At 37.4% G+C, this 17,281-nt stretch overlaps 1 protein-coding gene across 8 annotated transcripts in view; it reads right to left on the bottom strand.

Annotated features, from left to right (window-relative positions):
* Nucleotides 1–203: 203 nt before the first annotated feature.
* The window catches only part of LOC103102040 (small integral membrane protein 10-like protein 2A), a 154,098-nt gene continuing 137,020 nt past the window's right edge, over nucleotides 204–17,281 (bottom strand). For 5 of the 8 annotated variants that reach the window (XM_056804357.1, XM_016423888.2, XM_016423889.2 and 2 more), the window contains 3 exons: nucleotides 3,131–3,290; nucleotides 1,905–2,085; nucleotides 204–381 (listed from right to left, as the gene is read on the bottom strand). In XM_056804357.1, coding sequence (XP_056660335.1) covers nucleotides 224–381; nucleotides 1,905–2,085; nucleotides 3,131–3,290 — 499 coding nt within the window. In that variant the 3' untranslated portion in view covers nucleotides 204–223. Of the gene's footprint in view, nucleotides 382–1,904; nucleotides 2,086–3,130; nucleotides 3,291–17,281 lie in introns of those variants that run through there. The other 3 variants (XR_008913352.1, XM_056804359.1, XR_008913351.1) reach the window with 2 other exon arrangements.

Consider the following 17,281-nt stretch of genomic DNA (forward strand, 5'->3'; position numbering starts at 1 on the left):
GATGTGATTAGACAAAACCAGGAAGAAGATAAAATAACAGAAGGAAGTGGCTTTTGATATAAGAATTTTCTGCTCTGTATAAGGAATTTGCATTCTTTAAAAAAAAAAAGGTATGGGCAAGTTGCCATTCTCAAAAGAAAAAAACAACACAATAACTGAAATGTAAAATGCATAATGGGGGAAAAAGGGTTGGGATTTAAAAATTTCCTGTTTTGAAAATGTTTTATTTTCCTTTTTTCGATTTGTTAACATGAAACCTTATTAGGTTTTCTATAGTTTTATTACCCATATGCTGAGCAAGTTGCAAAGGTGTCAATTCTCCCATTTGAATTTCTGGATCAGCTGCAGCTTTAAGCAACAAATAACAAATATCCAGATGTCCTAAATAAAGAAAAAAGCAATAAAAATATTCCAGATATAATCATATTTCATATATGTGGCACAAAAACTGTCTATAATTAGATACCATTTTTTAAGTTAGGACCTTCATTAAGTGATCACAGATTCTGAAGTATCTCAGGAGACCATTTTCCTTAAGTTTTAGATTTTGCCTATAATTAACCATGGTCAAGTTGAACAGATGTGTGTTGTCATATACCATAAGTTAAATATTTTTGTTTTGGGTAGCTTGCTTATTTTACAACAAATGTGTACAGTTAAGAGAGTATTAAGTCTGGCTTTAGACACTCATATTGGGGTGACCCTAAGCAAGTTGTATGAACCTTGTTTGCCTATTTAAAAGAAAGATGACAGTATAATAAAATATATGAACTCAATCTCAAGCCCTGATCTTATTCTAAATATTTATTTTATAAAATCTGCAACTGAATTATTATCTTTTACCTAGGACCTCCACAATCAACTATAACATTTTATCTGGAGCCCTTCATAATTTGGCCCCTTCCTACCTTTCCAGTCTTTTTATATATTATTATCCTCAAAGTTCTTTATGATCCAGTAACACAAATCTTCTGGCCATTACTTGTCCACAGCACTGCATCTCCAAGCTCAACTCAGGATGCCTCTTGGCTTCTTTCAAGTCTCAGGTAAAATCCCATCTTCTGCAAAAAGTATCCTCTGATCCCTCTAGAGCTCCTGCCCTCCCTCAGTGGTTACCTACAATTTATTCTACCTGTATCTTCTATACACAATAACAGTTGTTTAATAGTTGATTGCAAGTTATCTCCCTCAACAGAATGTGAAGGTCCTTGAGGGCAGGAACTGTTTTTGCATTTCTTTGTATTTCCATCTTCATACCAAAACCAAGCTTAAGTAAATGTTTAATGAATATGTACTTCTTTATTGTTATCTTAACTTTGTTGCTCTTCTGTCATTTCAGATGTATCTAAGTATGATACAATTTAGGGTTTTCTTGGCAAAGATACTGGAGTAGTTTGCCATTTCTTTCTCCAACTCATTTTATACATGACAAACTAAGGCAAACAGGGTAAAGCTCAGGATCACAAGGTTAAGTGTCTGAGGCCAGATTTGAACTAAGGAAGACAAGTCTTAATGAAATAATATTTCAGTGTTGATTCCCCCAAACCAAAGGTCCTACATGAGAATAAAATACTATTTTATAGGCTTTAAGTTATCTTATAAATAATATGCTAATGTTAACATACTATTTCTCTAAGTAAAGGATTTATTCCCTACTCATAATAAATCATTTTTTATTTCATTTAATGGATAATTAAACATCAAATTTCTTGATGCAATTGCTTAGTTCTATGCCTACAATATTTTATCAGTTAACTGACATTCAAGTCTCTATCTACTAGAAAGACCAAAAGATTTCAGTTTTAGGATAGCAATTCTTCCAATGCAATGTCAAAAAACACATCTATGCCAACAAGTATCTAAATTAGATGAGACCAGAATAAATAAAATGTGAACAGCTTTACCATAAACAATAGCAAGATGTAAAGCTGTTGCTCCATTACACTGGTAATTGGGGGCATTGACATCAATTTCAGCAAAACGCAAAAGAAGAGACATGATATCTGTCTTTCTAATGTTGACTGCAGCATGAAGTGGGGTATTTCCATTTTCTGCTGCTTGGTTTACATTGGGAATAGGAGAATCCTGGAAGAGAAATTGGGGGGAAATTATAGGCTGTGAGGAAGCAATGACAAAAATCTCCAAAAAGGACATAGGTCCCTATTGCTCATTTTTCATAGCAAAGGCATGAGTTTAGTTATGTATTGCTTTCTAATTAAGTAACAAGATATTTCAAGACAACAGCATTCAATAGGTATAGAAATAACACGACATGAGGTCCTCCTACACATTAGCTAACAGTGCTGGATTTGCAATCATCAAACCTGGGTCCAAATCCTGACTCTTATTTATCACCTGTGTGATCTTGGACAAATTATTTGAGCTTTCTGGGCTTCTGTTCCTCATCTTAAACACATAAAAAATGAGTTGAACTAAATGGCCACCAAGGGTGCTTCTGACTAAATCTATCATCTAAAATCTCACCTCCCTTTTTACAACTCCTTTCTACAGTAGGTACACAGCCCATTGGTATTCAGAGGAAACTGTATGTGGCTCAGAGGTTAAATGACTTGCCAGTCGTCCCCTAGTTAATAATGTGGTGACTTAAACTATTTGAAAAGATTTGAAACCAGCCCTTCCTTAAAAGTACAGTACTCAAAGTTCTATGTCAGCAATCTCTCAATAAATAATAACTAATAACAATAACCATAATAGCTGGGGTTTACATAGCACTTTAAGGTTAACAAGGTGCTTTACAATCATTATCTCATTTTTCCCTCAAAGCTTATTCAAAAAGGTAGAAACAACAAGGATTATTAACCTCATTTTATAAAGGAAACAGACTAAGAGCAATTGTGAGCAGTCCCTGGCAATACACTAAATAAATGTTAGAGGTGATATTTAAATATCTCACTCCCATTTTAGGATACCTTCCTATTCAGAAAATAATAAAAATTATCATAATTGCTTATCAAAACTACATATTACCTATAAAATATTTTGTGAATTAGTAAAGTCTAATGCCCTACCTATCAGAAGTTTGAAACAGAATCTTCAGTTTCCAATTAAGATATATTTTATGATATCCTAAGATCTTACTTAACTATTTTAACTATCCCTCTCAACTGACCATGTCCAAAAAGTACTCCAGAATCTTTGGTTGATTATGTATGACGGATAAAAATATCATGTTTCGGTTGTTCTCATCTACAACATAAGGATCAATCTGGTGGCCTTTTATTAGATAGTGTAAGACATCGATGTATCCCAATTGAATACTCTGAAAAGCTCTAAAAGGATAAGAAACAAGAGTTTAATCATTTCAAATTTTAAAAAATATCAGACTACGTAGGTAAGAAGGCAGTATTATAAATTAACAAAAATAACCATGACTTAGCCTTCTAAAAATATTTTTTAAAATACTAAATGAATTCTTGATAGAGAAAAGTAGAAAAAATAAGGTTGAAATATGAAAACCCCAGGCCTGGGATTTCTGTGGAAACCTACATAACTCAGTTTCAGTTATTTTTTATATACTAAAGATATCTACTATATTAGATTAATATTCTCTAATAAGACAGATACAACAATCATAGAATTAAAATTGCCCCTTTCTGGACTACATTTATGAGTCAGTGTTGAAAATAGATTTATAACTCAAACTTTCATCAGAATGAAACTATGTGAAAAATTATTTAAGGGAAAATAACTCAGGGATAAAGACTATTTAAATGATTGTGCACAACCATTTTAATTTTTAATATTGAATGCTCAAGGCATGCTATGATCTCAACCCTTCCTCTTCTAAAAGTAATACCTTGGATTATTCAAGCTCTATACCCTAAAGAGGTCTCTGGGGAAAAAAAAAAGGAAGACTTTACAAATCAAAATATTATACAGCATTTTTTGTGGGAGTAAAGAACTAGAAACGAGGTAGATGCCCATCAAAATGAGGAATGACTAAGAAAATTGCAGTATGTGGATCTAATGGAACATTACTGTGCTGTAAAAAAAAATAATAAACCTATCTAAGAATTATTGGACTGCTAGAAAGCCATGATCAAAAAAAAAAAAGAGTGTGGATAGCATATTGCAAGAAATTATCAGGGAAAACTGTCCTAATGTTCTTGAATAAAAAGGGACAATAGAAACCAAAAGAATCTCCTGATCATTTGAAAGATTCCAAATTTAAAACTCCCAGAACCATTATAGGCAAATTCTGGAACTCCCAGGCCAAGGAGAAAATACTACAAGTATCCAGAAAAAAAATTCAAATTGTAGAGCCCCAGTTAGAATTACACAGGATATAGTAGCTTCTATCTTAAAGGATCAGAGGGTGTGGAATATGATATTCCACAAGGCAAAGAATCTAGAATTATAGCCAAGAAGCACCTACCCTATGAAACTGACCATAATATTCCAGGGGAAGAAATGGATATTTAATTAAATAAAGGACTTCCAGGTATTCCTAATGAAAAGACCTGAGCTGAAAGAATATTTGATGATCAAACAACACTCCAGAATAATGTAAAAAAGGTAAACTGAAATGAGAAAACTCAAGGGACTCAATGGGTTCAAACTAATTATATTTCTATATGGGAAGGTGAGAATACTTAAGGTAACTACAATATAAGAGATACTTGAGGTATTTAAAGTACTTAAGGTACTCAAGGAAATCAACAGGGTCAAACTGATTATATTACAAAATGAAAAGTGATAATTAAGATCCTTAAGATACCTATGATACTTGAGATAGACCTAAGATACTTAAAGTACTTAGGATACTGAAGATACCTAAGAACTTCATCATTATTAGAGCAGTGAGTAGGAACATACATAGACAAAGAGCCAGGAGTAAATTGAATATAATGGGATGATATAAAAAAAAAATTAAAGGATAAGAGAAAAAAAACACACTTGGAAAAGAGAAAAAGATAGAGAAGAATTATCTCACATGAGGAGAAGCATTAATTAATACTGTGCAGGGAAAGAACTGAGGGGGTCCCAGGCAATGCTTGAAACTTAATCTTATCAGAATGGATACAAAGCAGGGCTAAGATGCACACTCAGTTGGTTATAGAAACTATCCTAACTCAGTAGAAACACAGAAAAAAAAACAACTGCTTGAATACATGGGTTGAGGGGATATGACTGGGGAGGTAGACTCTAAATGAACATTCTAATGCAAACACCAATAACATGGAAATAGGTTCTGATCAAGGACATGTAATACCCACTGAAATTGTGCATTGGCTGAGGGAAGGGTGGGGGAAGAGGGAGGGAAATAATATAACAAGTCTACCACTGTAAAGTATGTAGCTGTGCTAGGAATAGAAGAAATAATCATATGTCTGTTGGAAACGATGGAATGTCTTTTTATAATGTGGTTGTTCACAGCCCTCAGATCCTGTACAAATCTATAGAGGTGCTTGCCATAGGGTCCCCTTTTTGGTTTTTTAACGGGCAGAATGGACATGTTGTATTCATATTTACAAGGGATTATTATTCCTTGGTCAATTAATGGGTTTATTATGGGGTAATACCCTCAATTGCCTCTTTTGAGAGGGGATATTGAGGAATGGAAGGAGGTGGGCTAGATTTAGTTTTTTATCTGCACAGGAACAGCAGATAAGCCTACATCTGAAGAAGATGTGGCCCAAAGAGACTCCAGTATATCTTCAGGTATTGCAAAGGTGAAATGCTCTTTCCCCTCCTGATTCTCTGAGAGAATTACAGGGAGTAAATTTAAAGATTCCTCAGGTACTTCCAATGATAAGGAACCAGCTGGAGAGCAAGTTATTGTGGCTCTGAGTTTGCATGGAAGGTCCCTCCCTAGCAAATTTAAAGGGGAGTCAGGCATCGAAAGGAAAGCATGTTGTACTTCTAAGGGTCCTACAGACACTATTCTAGGGGAAAGTTTTTTAACTCTTTGGGATATTCCTGACACTCTCATTAAACTCTCTGAGCCAATGTAATAACAATGTAAATCAGGTGTACTCTTTAATTCAGACTTGGAAGCTCCAGTGTCTAAAAGGCAATCATAATAGGTGTTACCCACCTTTAAGGTAACATGGGGCTCATTAATATAGGGGGCACAGTGGATAGGGACAACGGGTAGTAGGACATCAGGGTCTGGAAAATCAAAGGTTGTATCCTCTGATTCTTGTGCCCCAGCCCCCCCCCATACCTTCATTGTATTTGGGAAGTTCCTTGGGCACCTCCCTGAATGGCACCCCCTGAGAAGCACCCCCCCCAGGGAAATTAGCACCCCAAGTATTTTTTGGATGAGCACCATTTAAGTTTATTGTTGTGGAGTCATTTGGTTTAAGTTATCATTTTCCCACTATCTATTCCTAAAGTTGTGGTTTCCATTATCATTATTATAGTTATTTCTATAATTATCACTTCTGTAGTTATTATTAAACTGCATATCCCTTCTGAATGCCTTGAATAAAGTTCTACACCTTATCATTCTGTAGCCTTTCTTCTCACAGAATTGTCAGGTAATGGATCGATAATTAGATTCCTGGAGAGAGGCAAGTGCCATTGTATTATGCCCACTTTCCAGTTTAGCAATCTTATCTTTTAAATATCTCAATTCTTTCTTCATTTCCTCCATGAGATCATTATTTTCTTCCTCCTTTTCTTTGTTTCCCTTTGAAACATATAGAGCTGTTTTTTTCCAATTATTCAAGGTCCATCTCCGGCCATCTCTAGCAATGTGTTTTAAAATAATCCCTAATCACTTTGCAAGAGTTATTGACAAAGTACCTTCTAACTTGTCTTATGCAATTTTATTTAGATAGGTCAAAATCCAGGTATCCAAACTCCATTATTCTGTCCATGAATCTGGAGGGTATCTCTTCCTCATTTTGCTTAATCCTTTCAAATTCTGTCCACTTATCTGTACTGTCTGCACACTCTCTCATTGCTGTTAAGATGGCCTCTCTAAAACGGTATAGTTGTAAATAATCCTCAGAGTTGTTATAGTCCCATTCGGGATCCTGAGATGGCCAGTGTGCTGCATTGTACCCCTGGGTTTTATTAACATTAGCAATTATTTTATTGTTCTCACTTTCAGTTAAAAAACCTGTAGCAAGTTTTCAACATCTTTATAAGATGGATTATACTGAAAAAATATGTCTGTCATTTTTTGGTTACCAGAAAGGGATCTTGTTCATATGTGGGAATATTTTGTGTAAATTCATTTATTTCTTGGAGAGTAAATGGTATATTGTGCCTTAAAGTCACCACATCCCCATTTCGTCCAATTTCAGGTACTTCTCTTAGAGGAAACAGGCCTCTAATTTGGTACCTGTGGGTCAGTTTGACTAAGAAGAGTTTCTTTAGAAGCATGAGATTTCCTTGGGGCTGGACTGATTTTTTGTGTAGGAGAAGGAACAGGAGAAACTGGGATTTCAGGAGAAGGGCCTTGTAGATTAAGTTCAGCCAAGATTTGCAGACCATGAGAGAACAAGTCTGTTAGCTGAGCTATAGGAAAGGTATTTTCCATCTCCATTTCAGGGAAGGGAATTTCCTCAGTTAGGGGTTCAGAAACAGGTGTGTCAGGTTCAGACATGTTTTTGATGGGGTGGATGTTTGCCAATTGATCCTGTAAGAAGCATTTTAAATTATCCAATTGGGCTTGCATGTTCTGTTTTTCAGCCTCAATTTTTTTTTATGTTTTCCTGTATTTTATCTTCAGATTTTTGCATAATTTTCTGTATTTTATCTTCAGATTTTTGCATAATTTCTTGTATTTTAGCTTTGGAATTTTGCATGTTGTTCTGCATTTCAGCTTCAAATAGTTTTTTTTTTAATGTTAGCATCTCAACATAGTACTGAGGAGTACAAAAATGACATTACCTAATAACATAAAAAATTGGAGGTATCTTGAATTCCTAAATGTCCCTAATTCTTCAACCACCATATAAATGTCAAAGAATGTAGTATTCACACACACACACACACACACATATATATATATTGCAATTATTTTCCTAGCGGGCTTCACAAAACATTTCGGGAGCAAGACAAGGGCAAAACTCTCTCCAGGTTTCCATCACTCCTAATTAAGGGTAATATAGGCAGTATTGTCAATGAGGGTTGCCTAATTGGGTTGTTTGTTCTCTGAGGGAAAGGGGATTTTTAGCTAAACAGCTTCCCCAGTCCTGCCGCTTTTTGGTTTAAAAAAAACAAAACAGCTGTGTTCAATTTAAATTAAGGAGAAACGAGAGAAATAAAAACGTTTTATACTCACCTACTCTTGCAGCTGTGTTTCAAACTGTTTAAAAAGCGGGTTTAAGTAAGTAATAAAGAAAGAAAGGAAAGAGAGTTCACAGAAATTTGAGGGTCCTAGTCACAACCTTTGTGGATTAGTCAGACTGTGGAAATAATTTTAGGATTGTGACTTAAAATCTGAATTAATTGGTCAACAGGGGAAAAATCCCAAATAAAATACCTGTCAGTCTGGAAATTTATGGTAATTTTAATTAATATAGAGGGAAGGATTTTAAGGAGAAAGAGGGAAAAGGGTATAGGATTTCTCCTGCCTGGCCTGTGCCAGGGGGAGTTCAAGATCTCTGCTGCTAGGTCTCTGAAGGAGATTAGAGGCTTCTAAGAGGATAAAGTTTGGAAAGTAAAGGAGGAAAAACTCGGGCAGAAACTCACCACTGAATGGGACAATAGCTATAGCCACACCAAGATCCTGAAAGGCCCAGCACGCTGCCACCAGCGACCTCTCTACCACAAAAGGTATCGGAGAGTGGAAGTGACACGAAATATATAGACCGTTTACTCTTGTGTCCCCTCCTCTAAATTTTCACGTCTACCAATCACATCAGAGGCTTTTCTCCAGGACTGCCCATTCTTTAGTTCTCATCTACTTTGATTAGATTATATCTTTTGAGTTACTTAACACTTCTTTGTTAAATTCACCTTCCGTTAGTTACTTAACCTTTTTGTGATTAATTTAACCTTTATAATTACATAACACATTTTTGTATTAAGATCTTAAAATAAACTTAACTTAAAGTACTAGCTTCACTATGAAGTAAGAACTAAGTACTTTCATGGTTCAATCAGATTACAATTTCATCTTCTCCATAAAGTAAGATCTAAGAAGGGTGGAGTAATCTAAATTTCACAGAACCAAGGATGTTCTAAATTGACTAAATAAATTAATAAAAAAATTTTTAAAGAAAAAAAGAAACTATCCCAACTCAATAGGAAAGCTAGAAGGTGAAATAGAATAAAAGTAAACTGATGGAAAACTATTACTTGTTGAGATAGAGGAGGTAAACTGAGGGGAAACTGATTCTTTTGCAATGACTGCTGTTCTCTGGCTGTGACTAGAGAGAGCTGCTACAGGGACCTAAGGCTGCTTATTTGTAATGGAGGTAGAAACAAGAAATGCTGAGGGATGCTGGTACACAGGGGATACTGCTCTAGATAGGTACTGGGTTATACTCTGGGGTTTGCCTACTGATGGCTGATAGATCAATCTATTTCCTAACCTCCTTCTTCCCTCACCCTCTCCCTTAACCACCCTCTTCTGGAAGCCTTTGTCTTCCTCCCTCCCCCCCTGAGTGGACTATAAAATATTCTAGTTTTTTTTTCCTCAGGTAAGGGGTTTATTGTGATAACAGGATGGGAAACTGAGGTAAGAGGGATGAGGATTTCCCTAATCTAAATGAGATAAAACTGTGGGTTTGGGAAGTCACAAATGTGACTCTTAGTTAGGGACATGGAGGACAGCAGCCTTTTCAAAATCATCTTTCTTCTTCTTCACAAAATTCAGCAAGGTCTCTCAGCTTAACCCCAGAAAGAAACAAAGTTAAAAATCTCTCCTTCAGCTTGGCTTGTCTCCTTTCTCAGCTTCAAGCCCAGAGAGAAACAAAGTTCAAAGTCTCCCAGTTTCCCTGGCCAGCTTAACTCTCATATAGACCACCAACTCAAAAGCCAAGTTTCTCCTTCTTGTCAACTTCAACTGTCCAAAGCCAGAGAACCCCAAAAACCAAATCAGCCCCACAAGGATTTTTCAGCCAGTTTTTCCAACCTCCAGGGAGAGATAGTGACTCCCAGTCCCCTCCCCCTGTCAGCTCAAACTGCCAACTCCTAGGAACATTCCATTTGGAACCCTGGTTCTTGCATCGTGGTTTACAAGTTCTCTCAGTTTCTCTCCATGCCTCTACCACAAAGGAGAGAGAGAATAAGAATGGGAGGGGGCAGGTAAAAGGAAGGATGAATTGGGGGTGAAGTAGTAAAAAATAAAACATTTGACAATAGAGAAAGGCTAAAAGGAGAGAAAGAGAAAAATAAACAAAAATAAAATAAGATGGAGGGAAACACAGTAATCATAACTGTGAATGTGAATGGGATAAGCTCACCCATAAAATGAAAGAGGATATTAAAGTAAATTAAAAATCAGAATCTCATAATATGCAGTCTACAAGAAACATATTTAAAGACAGGAGACACACATAGAGTAAAGGTAAAAGTCTGGAGTAGAAGCTATTTTGCTTTAGCTAAAGTTTAAAAAATAGGGGTAGCAATTATCTCAAACAAAGCAAAAGTAAAAATTGGTCTAATCATGAGATAAGGAAGAAAAAAATTACATCTTGGTAAAAACTACCATACTCAATAAAGTAATAATAATAAAAATGAACGCGATAAATATAAAGAAACATTCAAAATCTTATATGAACTTATATAGAGTGACATAGAAGCAGGAAAACAATATACAGAATGACTACAGCAATGTAAATTAAAAGGCCCACAACAAAACGAACAAAATTGAATGTTGCAAAATTATAAAGAAAAAACTTCATCCTGCTCAAAGTAAAAAGAAGTGACACCAAATCCTCCTTTGTAAAGTCAGAGTTCACAGGTGTCCAACAACATAACTTCAATTTTTTCTTTATGATTGGTTTTACTGATTTCTTTTAGAAATTCTTTGTTGGGGGGGGGTGGAGTAGAGATGGCAGCTTAGTAGCAGCAAAAGTCAAAACCGCTGACTATCCTTCCAGACCAATCCTTAAAAAGTACTTCAAAAAGATGAACCTAAACCCAAAAAGGAGATGGAATCACGAGCTCCTCTATGGAACACAATTTGAAAGATAGGCATAGAGAGTTGATTTACACAGGAAAAGTGGGGGATCAGACACAAAGCTGTACACAGAGAAGTGCTGGTAGATGACCTAACCATGCTAGGTTCTGTGATTAGGCATAGGCTGAATTTGGAATCCCAGGACAGGGACTGTACCAGGTTGAGGTGTAAAAAAAAAAAAGCTCAGAAAATGAGTTAACAACAGAAAAAGAAAGTAACTATCAAAAGCTTATATGGGGAAAAAGAGCAAAGAGCAGAACCAACAGGGGATAATGGGATCTGAGGAACTACAAGAAAAACCTTAAAAAAAAAAAGCAACTGGGAGTTGGGCTCATCCTCTGGAAGAACTCAAAAAGGAATTAAAAATCAAATAAGACAGATTGAAGAAAAATGGGAAAAAGAAAATAACAGCTTAAAAAGCAAAAGTAGTCAACTGGAAAAGGCACAAAAATCCAATGAAGAAAAGAGTTACATGAAAAGAAGAATGGGCCAAATGGAAAATTAGGATCAAAAGGCCATGGAATAAATTCAGTCTTTAAACATTAGAATCGGGCAAATAGAAATGAATATCTTCACAAAACATTTTTTAAAAAAGACAAAATCAAAAGAGTGAAAAAAATAAAAGAAAATATGAAATGTCTCATTAAAAAAACAACTGATCTGGAAAACAGACCCAGGAGAGACAATTTAAGAATGATTAGAGTACTTGAAAAGTCATGACCAAAAACCCAAGCCTAAACATATTACAAGAAATTATCCAAGAAACTGCCCTGATAGTCTTGAAGAGGGTAAAATAGAGAATGAAAGAATCCAAAGATCACCTCCTGCAATAAATTCTCAAATGTCAACTCCCAGGAATGTTATAGCCAAGTTCAAGAGCTCCTAGGCCAAGGAGAAAATACTGCAAGCAACTAGAAAGAAACAATTCCAATATCATGGAGTCCTACTCAGGATTCCACAGGATCTGGCAGCATTCACATTGAAAGACTAGAAGGCTCAGAATATGATATTGCAGAAGGCAAAACTGGGTTTACAACCAAGAATCACCTACCCATCAAAACTGACTATATTCTTTTAGGGAGAAATATGGTCATTTAATAAAATAGAAGATTTCCAAGCATTCCTGAAGAAAAGATCAGATTTAAACAGAAAATATGATGCTGAAATACAAAATTCAAGACAAGCATAAAAAGATGAGTAAGAAAGAGAAAAAAATTAAGGGCTTTAATAAGATCAAATTACATATTTTTCCTATAGGGAAAAATTATATCTATAGCTCGTAAAAATTGTTATCATTATCATAGCAGTTAGAAGTATGCATAGAGCACTAAGTACTAAGCTGTTTAGGATGATATGCCAAAAAAAACCAAACACCCTAGAAGTCAAAAAGAGGATAGGATTGTAAGAAATTAAATTTAGGTTTTATATTAAATATGAGAATTTCAAAGTAATATTGTGGTCGCCAATTTATATAATATTATTATATAGATATTATGACTTAAGCAAAAAATTACTTAATAGCTTTATTTACAAAGATAGAAAGAGTGAAAATGAAAAAAATGTAGCTAAAGAGAAAGGTTTTAACAACTCTACTAGCCCTTCTCCAGTGAAATGAGGTTCAGCACCGCAAGGGCTTTTCCATGTCTGGTGGTATCTTCAGCTAGAGTTCCACCAATGTAGCTTCCTCCAAAGCCATAGCAGGGATCTCTGGAACCGATCTCTCCAGAAGCCAGGAAAGGAAGGCCAGCTACTTATCCAGCCAAGATGAATTCCAAAGGAGAAGACCGAAGTCCAAAGGAGAAGATTCAGGAACAGTCTTCCAAGAAGCAATCCAAAAGCCAAAGTCCAAGGTTCCCTCAAAAGGAAGTTCAGGACTTTTTATCGTCCTTTTTCCACATCACTTCCTGTCTTTTCCTTCACTTTACAGGAACCAATTGGAGTCTTTCAATTTGCTTAGCACTGCCCAGGGTGGCCTCTGAAGTTGTCATCCACTTTAGTAAGTGGCTTGCAAACTCTCTTAGTGTTAAGTGGAGGTGTTTAAGTTTTTGACTGATTCATTTAAAAATTGCTGATTGATAGACAAAGTTTGATTCACTCTTCACAATCCCCCCTGGATTCTTTGGGAGACTAGTTTCCCCAATGAATCATTTAACATAACCAGATTATACCTCTAAAAATCTTCTAGCTACAGGTGCATACAATGTTGCACTTTCTAAGAGAAGGAGTTGGAGATAAGAGAGAAATAAAAAAGAGAGAACAAAACCAATGTTTGCTAGGTGCATTGGCAAAAAGCCAATTAGGGAGCAGTCCTCTTTCACATAAGAGTTTACATTCAGAATAAATGTGTTCAACCCCCTGAAGGGGATTCAATCAATTACATCTTGAAGTTCATTCCAGATCTTCTGATGCAGTGGAGGTTTCTTTATGGCATTTTCTCTGAACAGTTCATTTTCTTGATTCAAGGAGTTAGAGGGTTTCTTTTCCTGAAATTTGTTTCTCAAAATATTCTAAGTCTTAGATTTTGTGAAACTTACATGGGATTAAGAAAAATGGGGAGAAGGAAAATTGGGTAAATTATATCACATAAAGAGAGGTATGGGGGTGGAGTATGGAAGGAAGGAAGAAGGCAGTGACAGTTAATACTTGAACCTTATTCTCATTGGAATTGGCTCAGATAGGGAAGAACATCCAGATTCATTGGGGTATAGAATCCTATCTTAGCCTATAGAGAAGTAGAAGGGGAATAAGAAATGGGGTGGTGGTGAGGGGAGTGATATGAGGGAGAGGGAAGGGGATTACTCATTAAAAGCAAAACACTGGAGGGGAGGGAAAGAGTGAAAGGAGAAAGGTCAGGATTAAAAGAGGAAGACAAAATGGAGGGGATACACAGACAGTAATCATAACTGTGAATATAAATGGGATGGACTCACCCATGAAACAGTATTCAATAGCAGAATGGATTAAAAACCAGAATCCTGTCATATGTTATTTACAAAAAACACTTGAGGCAGGCAGACACACACAGAGTAAAGTTAAGAGGCTGGAGAAGAATCTATTGGGCTTCAACTGAGTCAAAAAAAGGCAGGAATAGCAATCATGATCTCAGACAAAGCTAAAGCAAAAATAGATTTGATTAAAAGAAATAAGGAAGGTAATTACATCTTGATCAAAGGGAGTACAGTTAATGAAAGAAATATCATTACTCAACATATATGCACCAAATGGTATAGTATCCAGATTTTGAAAGGAGAAACTAAAGGAACTTAAGGAGGAAATATACAGTAAGACTATACTAGTGGGGGACCTTAACTTTTGCCAGGAATTCCACATAGTGCTGACCAGCATATGGGAAGAGGAAGACATGCCCCCAGAACTCAGAGATGCCTCCATCGTAGCCCTATACAAGAACAAAGGCTCACGAGCAGCCTGTGACAACTACAGAGGCATCTCACTACTCTCCACTGCCGGAAAGATCCTCACCCGTGTTATACTCAACAGACTCCTGTCATCTGTTTCAGAGCAGAACCTGCCTGAATCACAATGTGGCTTCCGACCAGATCGCAGCACCATCGACGTGGTCTTCATGGTGAGGCAAATGCAGGAAAAATGCCTTGAGCAGAACCTGAGTCTCTACATTGTCTTCATAGACCTGACAAAGGTGTTCAACACAGTGAACAGGGACGCATTGTGGGTGATCCTCAGCAAGCTCGGTTGCCCAGCAAAATTCGTCAAACTGATCCAGCTCTTTCATGTCGACATGACAGGGGAAGTCCTATCTGGTGGAGAGACTTCCAATCGCTTCAACATCTCCAATGGTGTAAAACAAGGCTGTGTTCTCGCTCCAGTGCTATTCAACCTATCCTTCACCCAAGTATTACGACATGCTGTGATGGATCTAGACCTGGGCGTCTACATCAAATACCGACTGGATGGCTCACTATTTGACCTTCGCAGCCTGACTGCAAAAACAAAGACAACAGAGAGACTCATCCTGGAAGCTCTCTTTGCAGATGACTATGCTCTCATGGCCCACCAAGAAAATCATCTTCAAACCATTGTGGACAGGTTCTCTACCACAACAAAACTGTTTGGCCTGACTATCAGCCTCAGCAAAACAGAGGTGCTGTTCCATCCCACACCAGGGAGGACAACTAACCAGCCGTGCATTACAATCGACGGCATGCAGCTTTCTAACGTCAACACTTTCAAGTACCTGGGCAGCACCATCGCCAACGACAGGTCCCTAGACCACGAGATTAATGCCAGGATCCAAAAGGCCAGCCAGGCACTCGGGCGGCTGCACTGCAAAGTCCTCCAACACAGAGGTGTAAGCACTGCGACGAAGCTCAAAGTGTATAACGCAGTGGTCCTCAGCTCACTCCTGTACGGTTGCGAGACATGGACACTGTACCAGAAGCACATGAAACAGCTGGAGCAATCCCACCAACGCTCTCTCCGGTCAATCATGAGGATCCGATGGCAGGACCGAATCACCTACCAGGAAGTCCTTGACAGAGCCAACTCCACCAGCATCGAAGTCATGGTCCTCCAAACCCAGCTACGATGGTCTGGACACATCATCCGCATGGACCTGCAGCGAATACCAAGACAGGTATTCTATGGTGAACTGTCAGCTGGACTCAGGAAACAAGGCCAACCAAAGAAAAGATTCAAGGATCAGCTAAAGTCCAACTTGAAGTGGGCTGGCATGACACCAAAGCAACTAGAACTCGCTGCCTCTGACAGAAGCAGCTGGAGAACCCACATTCACCATGCCGCCACCACCTTTGAAGATGAACGACGTCGACATCTTGCCGCTGCGCGTGAACGCCGACACCAGGCCACACCCGCACCTCCCGTAACAACTGGCGTCCCATGCCCCATGTGCCACAAACTTTGCGCCTCAGCCTTTGGACTCCAAAGCCACATGAGGGTACATCAATAGATGATAATGCACAAAGACAATTGTCATTCTCGGTCACCGAAGACTATCACCACCACCACCACCACCACCACCACCACCACTACTACTACTACTACTACTTGACAAAAACTGACGGGAAAATTGGAAAACAGAATAGCAAAAATTAGGTTTAGATAATATCTCACACCCTATACCAATGATGGCAAATCTATAGCATGGGTCTATCTATGCCAAAGATAGCACATAGAGCACTCTCTGTGGGCATGTGGCTGCCCTCCCTACCCCACCCCAAGTTCATTACTAGAAAGGCAAAGGGATTTGGGTGGAGCTATTCTCTTCCCCCTTTCCACCATGCCTGACGACATTTTTTCACATCATCCACCCCTCTTCTCAGCAGCCCAATGGGAACACTTTCTCCTTCCAATGTGTGGGGTAATGGGGGAGCAGGCACAGCACTCAGTATGGGGGGGGGGGGGCAGGGCCCGGCACTGTATCTAAAAAGTTCACCATCACTGCCCTATATCAAGATAAGGTCAAAATGGGTATATGACTTAAACATAGTGATATAAGTAAATTAGGTGAATGTAGAATAGTATACCTGTCAGATCTATGGAGAAGGGAAGAATAAGACCAAACAAGAGGTAGAGAACTTACAAGAAGATATAAAATGAATAGCTGATTATATTAAATTTAAAAGGTTTTATACAAACAAAACCAATGTAGTGACAATTAGAAGGGAAACAACAAACTGGAAAAAAATTTTTATAAAAAATTTCTCTGACAAAGGCCTGATTTCTCAAATATATAAAGAAATGCCAAATTGATAAGAAATCAAGTCATTCCCCAATTTACTAATTCCCCAATTCCCCTAATTGGTCAAGGGATATGAATAGGTAGTTTTCAGATGAAGAAATCAAAACTATCAATAATCGTATGAAAAAATATACTAAATCACACCTGATCAGTGAAATGCAAATCAAAACAATTCTGAGGTACCACCTCACACCTATCAGATAGGCCAATATGGCAGCAAAGGAAAATGATAAATATTGGAGTGGTTGTGGCAAAATTGGGACACTAACATATTGCTGTGGAGTTGTGAATTGATCCAAACATTCTGGAAGACAATTTAGAATGATGCCCAAAAGGCTTTAAAAGAATGTATGCCCTTTGATCATACCACTTGAACAATACCACTAATTAGGTTTGTACTCCAAAGAGATAAAAAAAAATTGGGGATGCATCTCTTT

This window comes from Monodelphis domestica, chromosome 7 (assembly GCF_027887165.1).
Source record: "Monodelphis domestica isolate mMonDom1 chromosome 7, mMonDom1.pri, whole genome shotgun sequence".
Taxonomy (NCBI): domain Eukaryota; kingdom Metazoa; phylum Chordata; class Mammalia; order Didelphimorphia; family Didelphidae; genus Monodelphis; species Monodelphis domestica.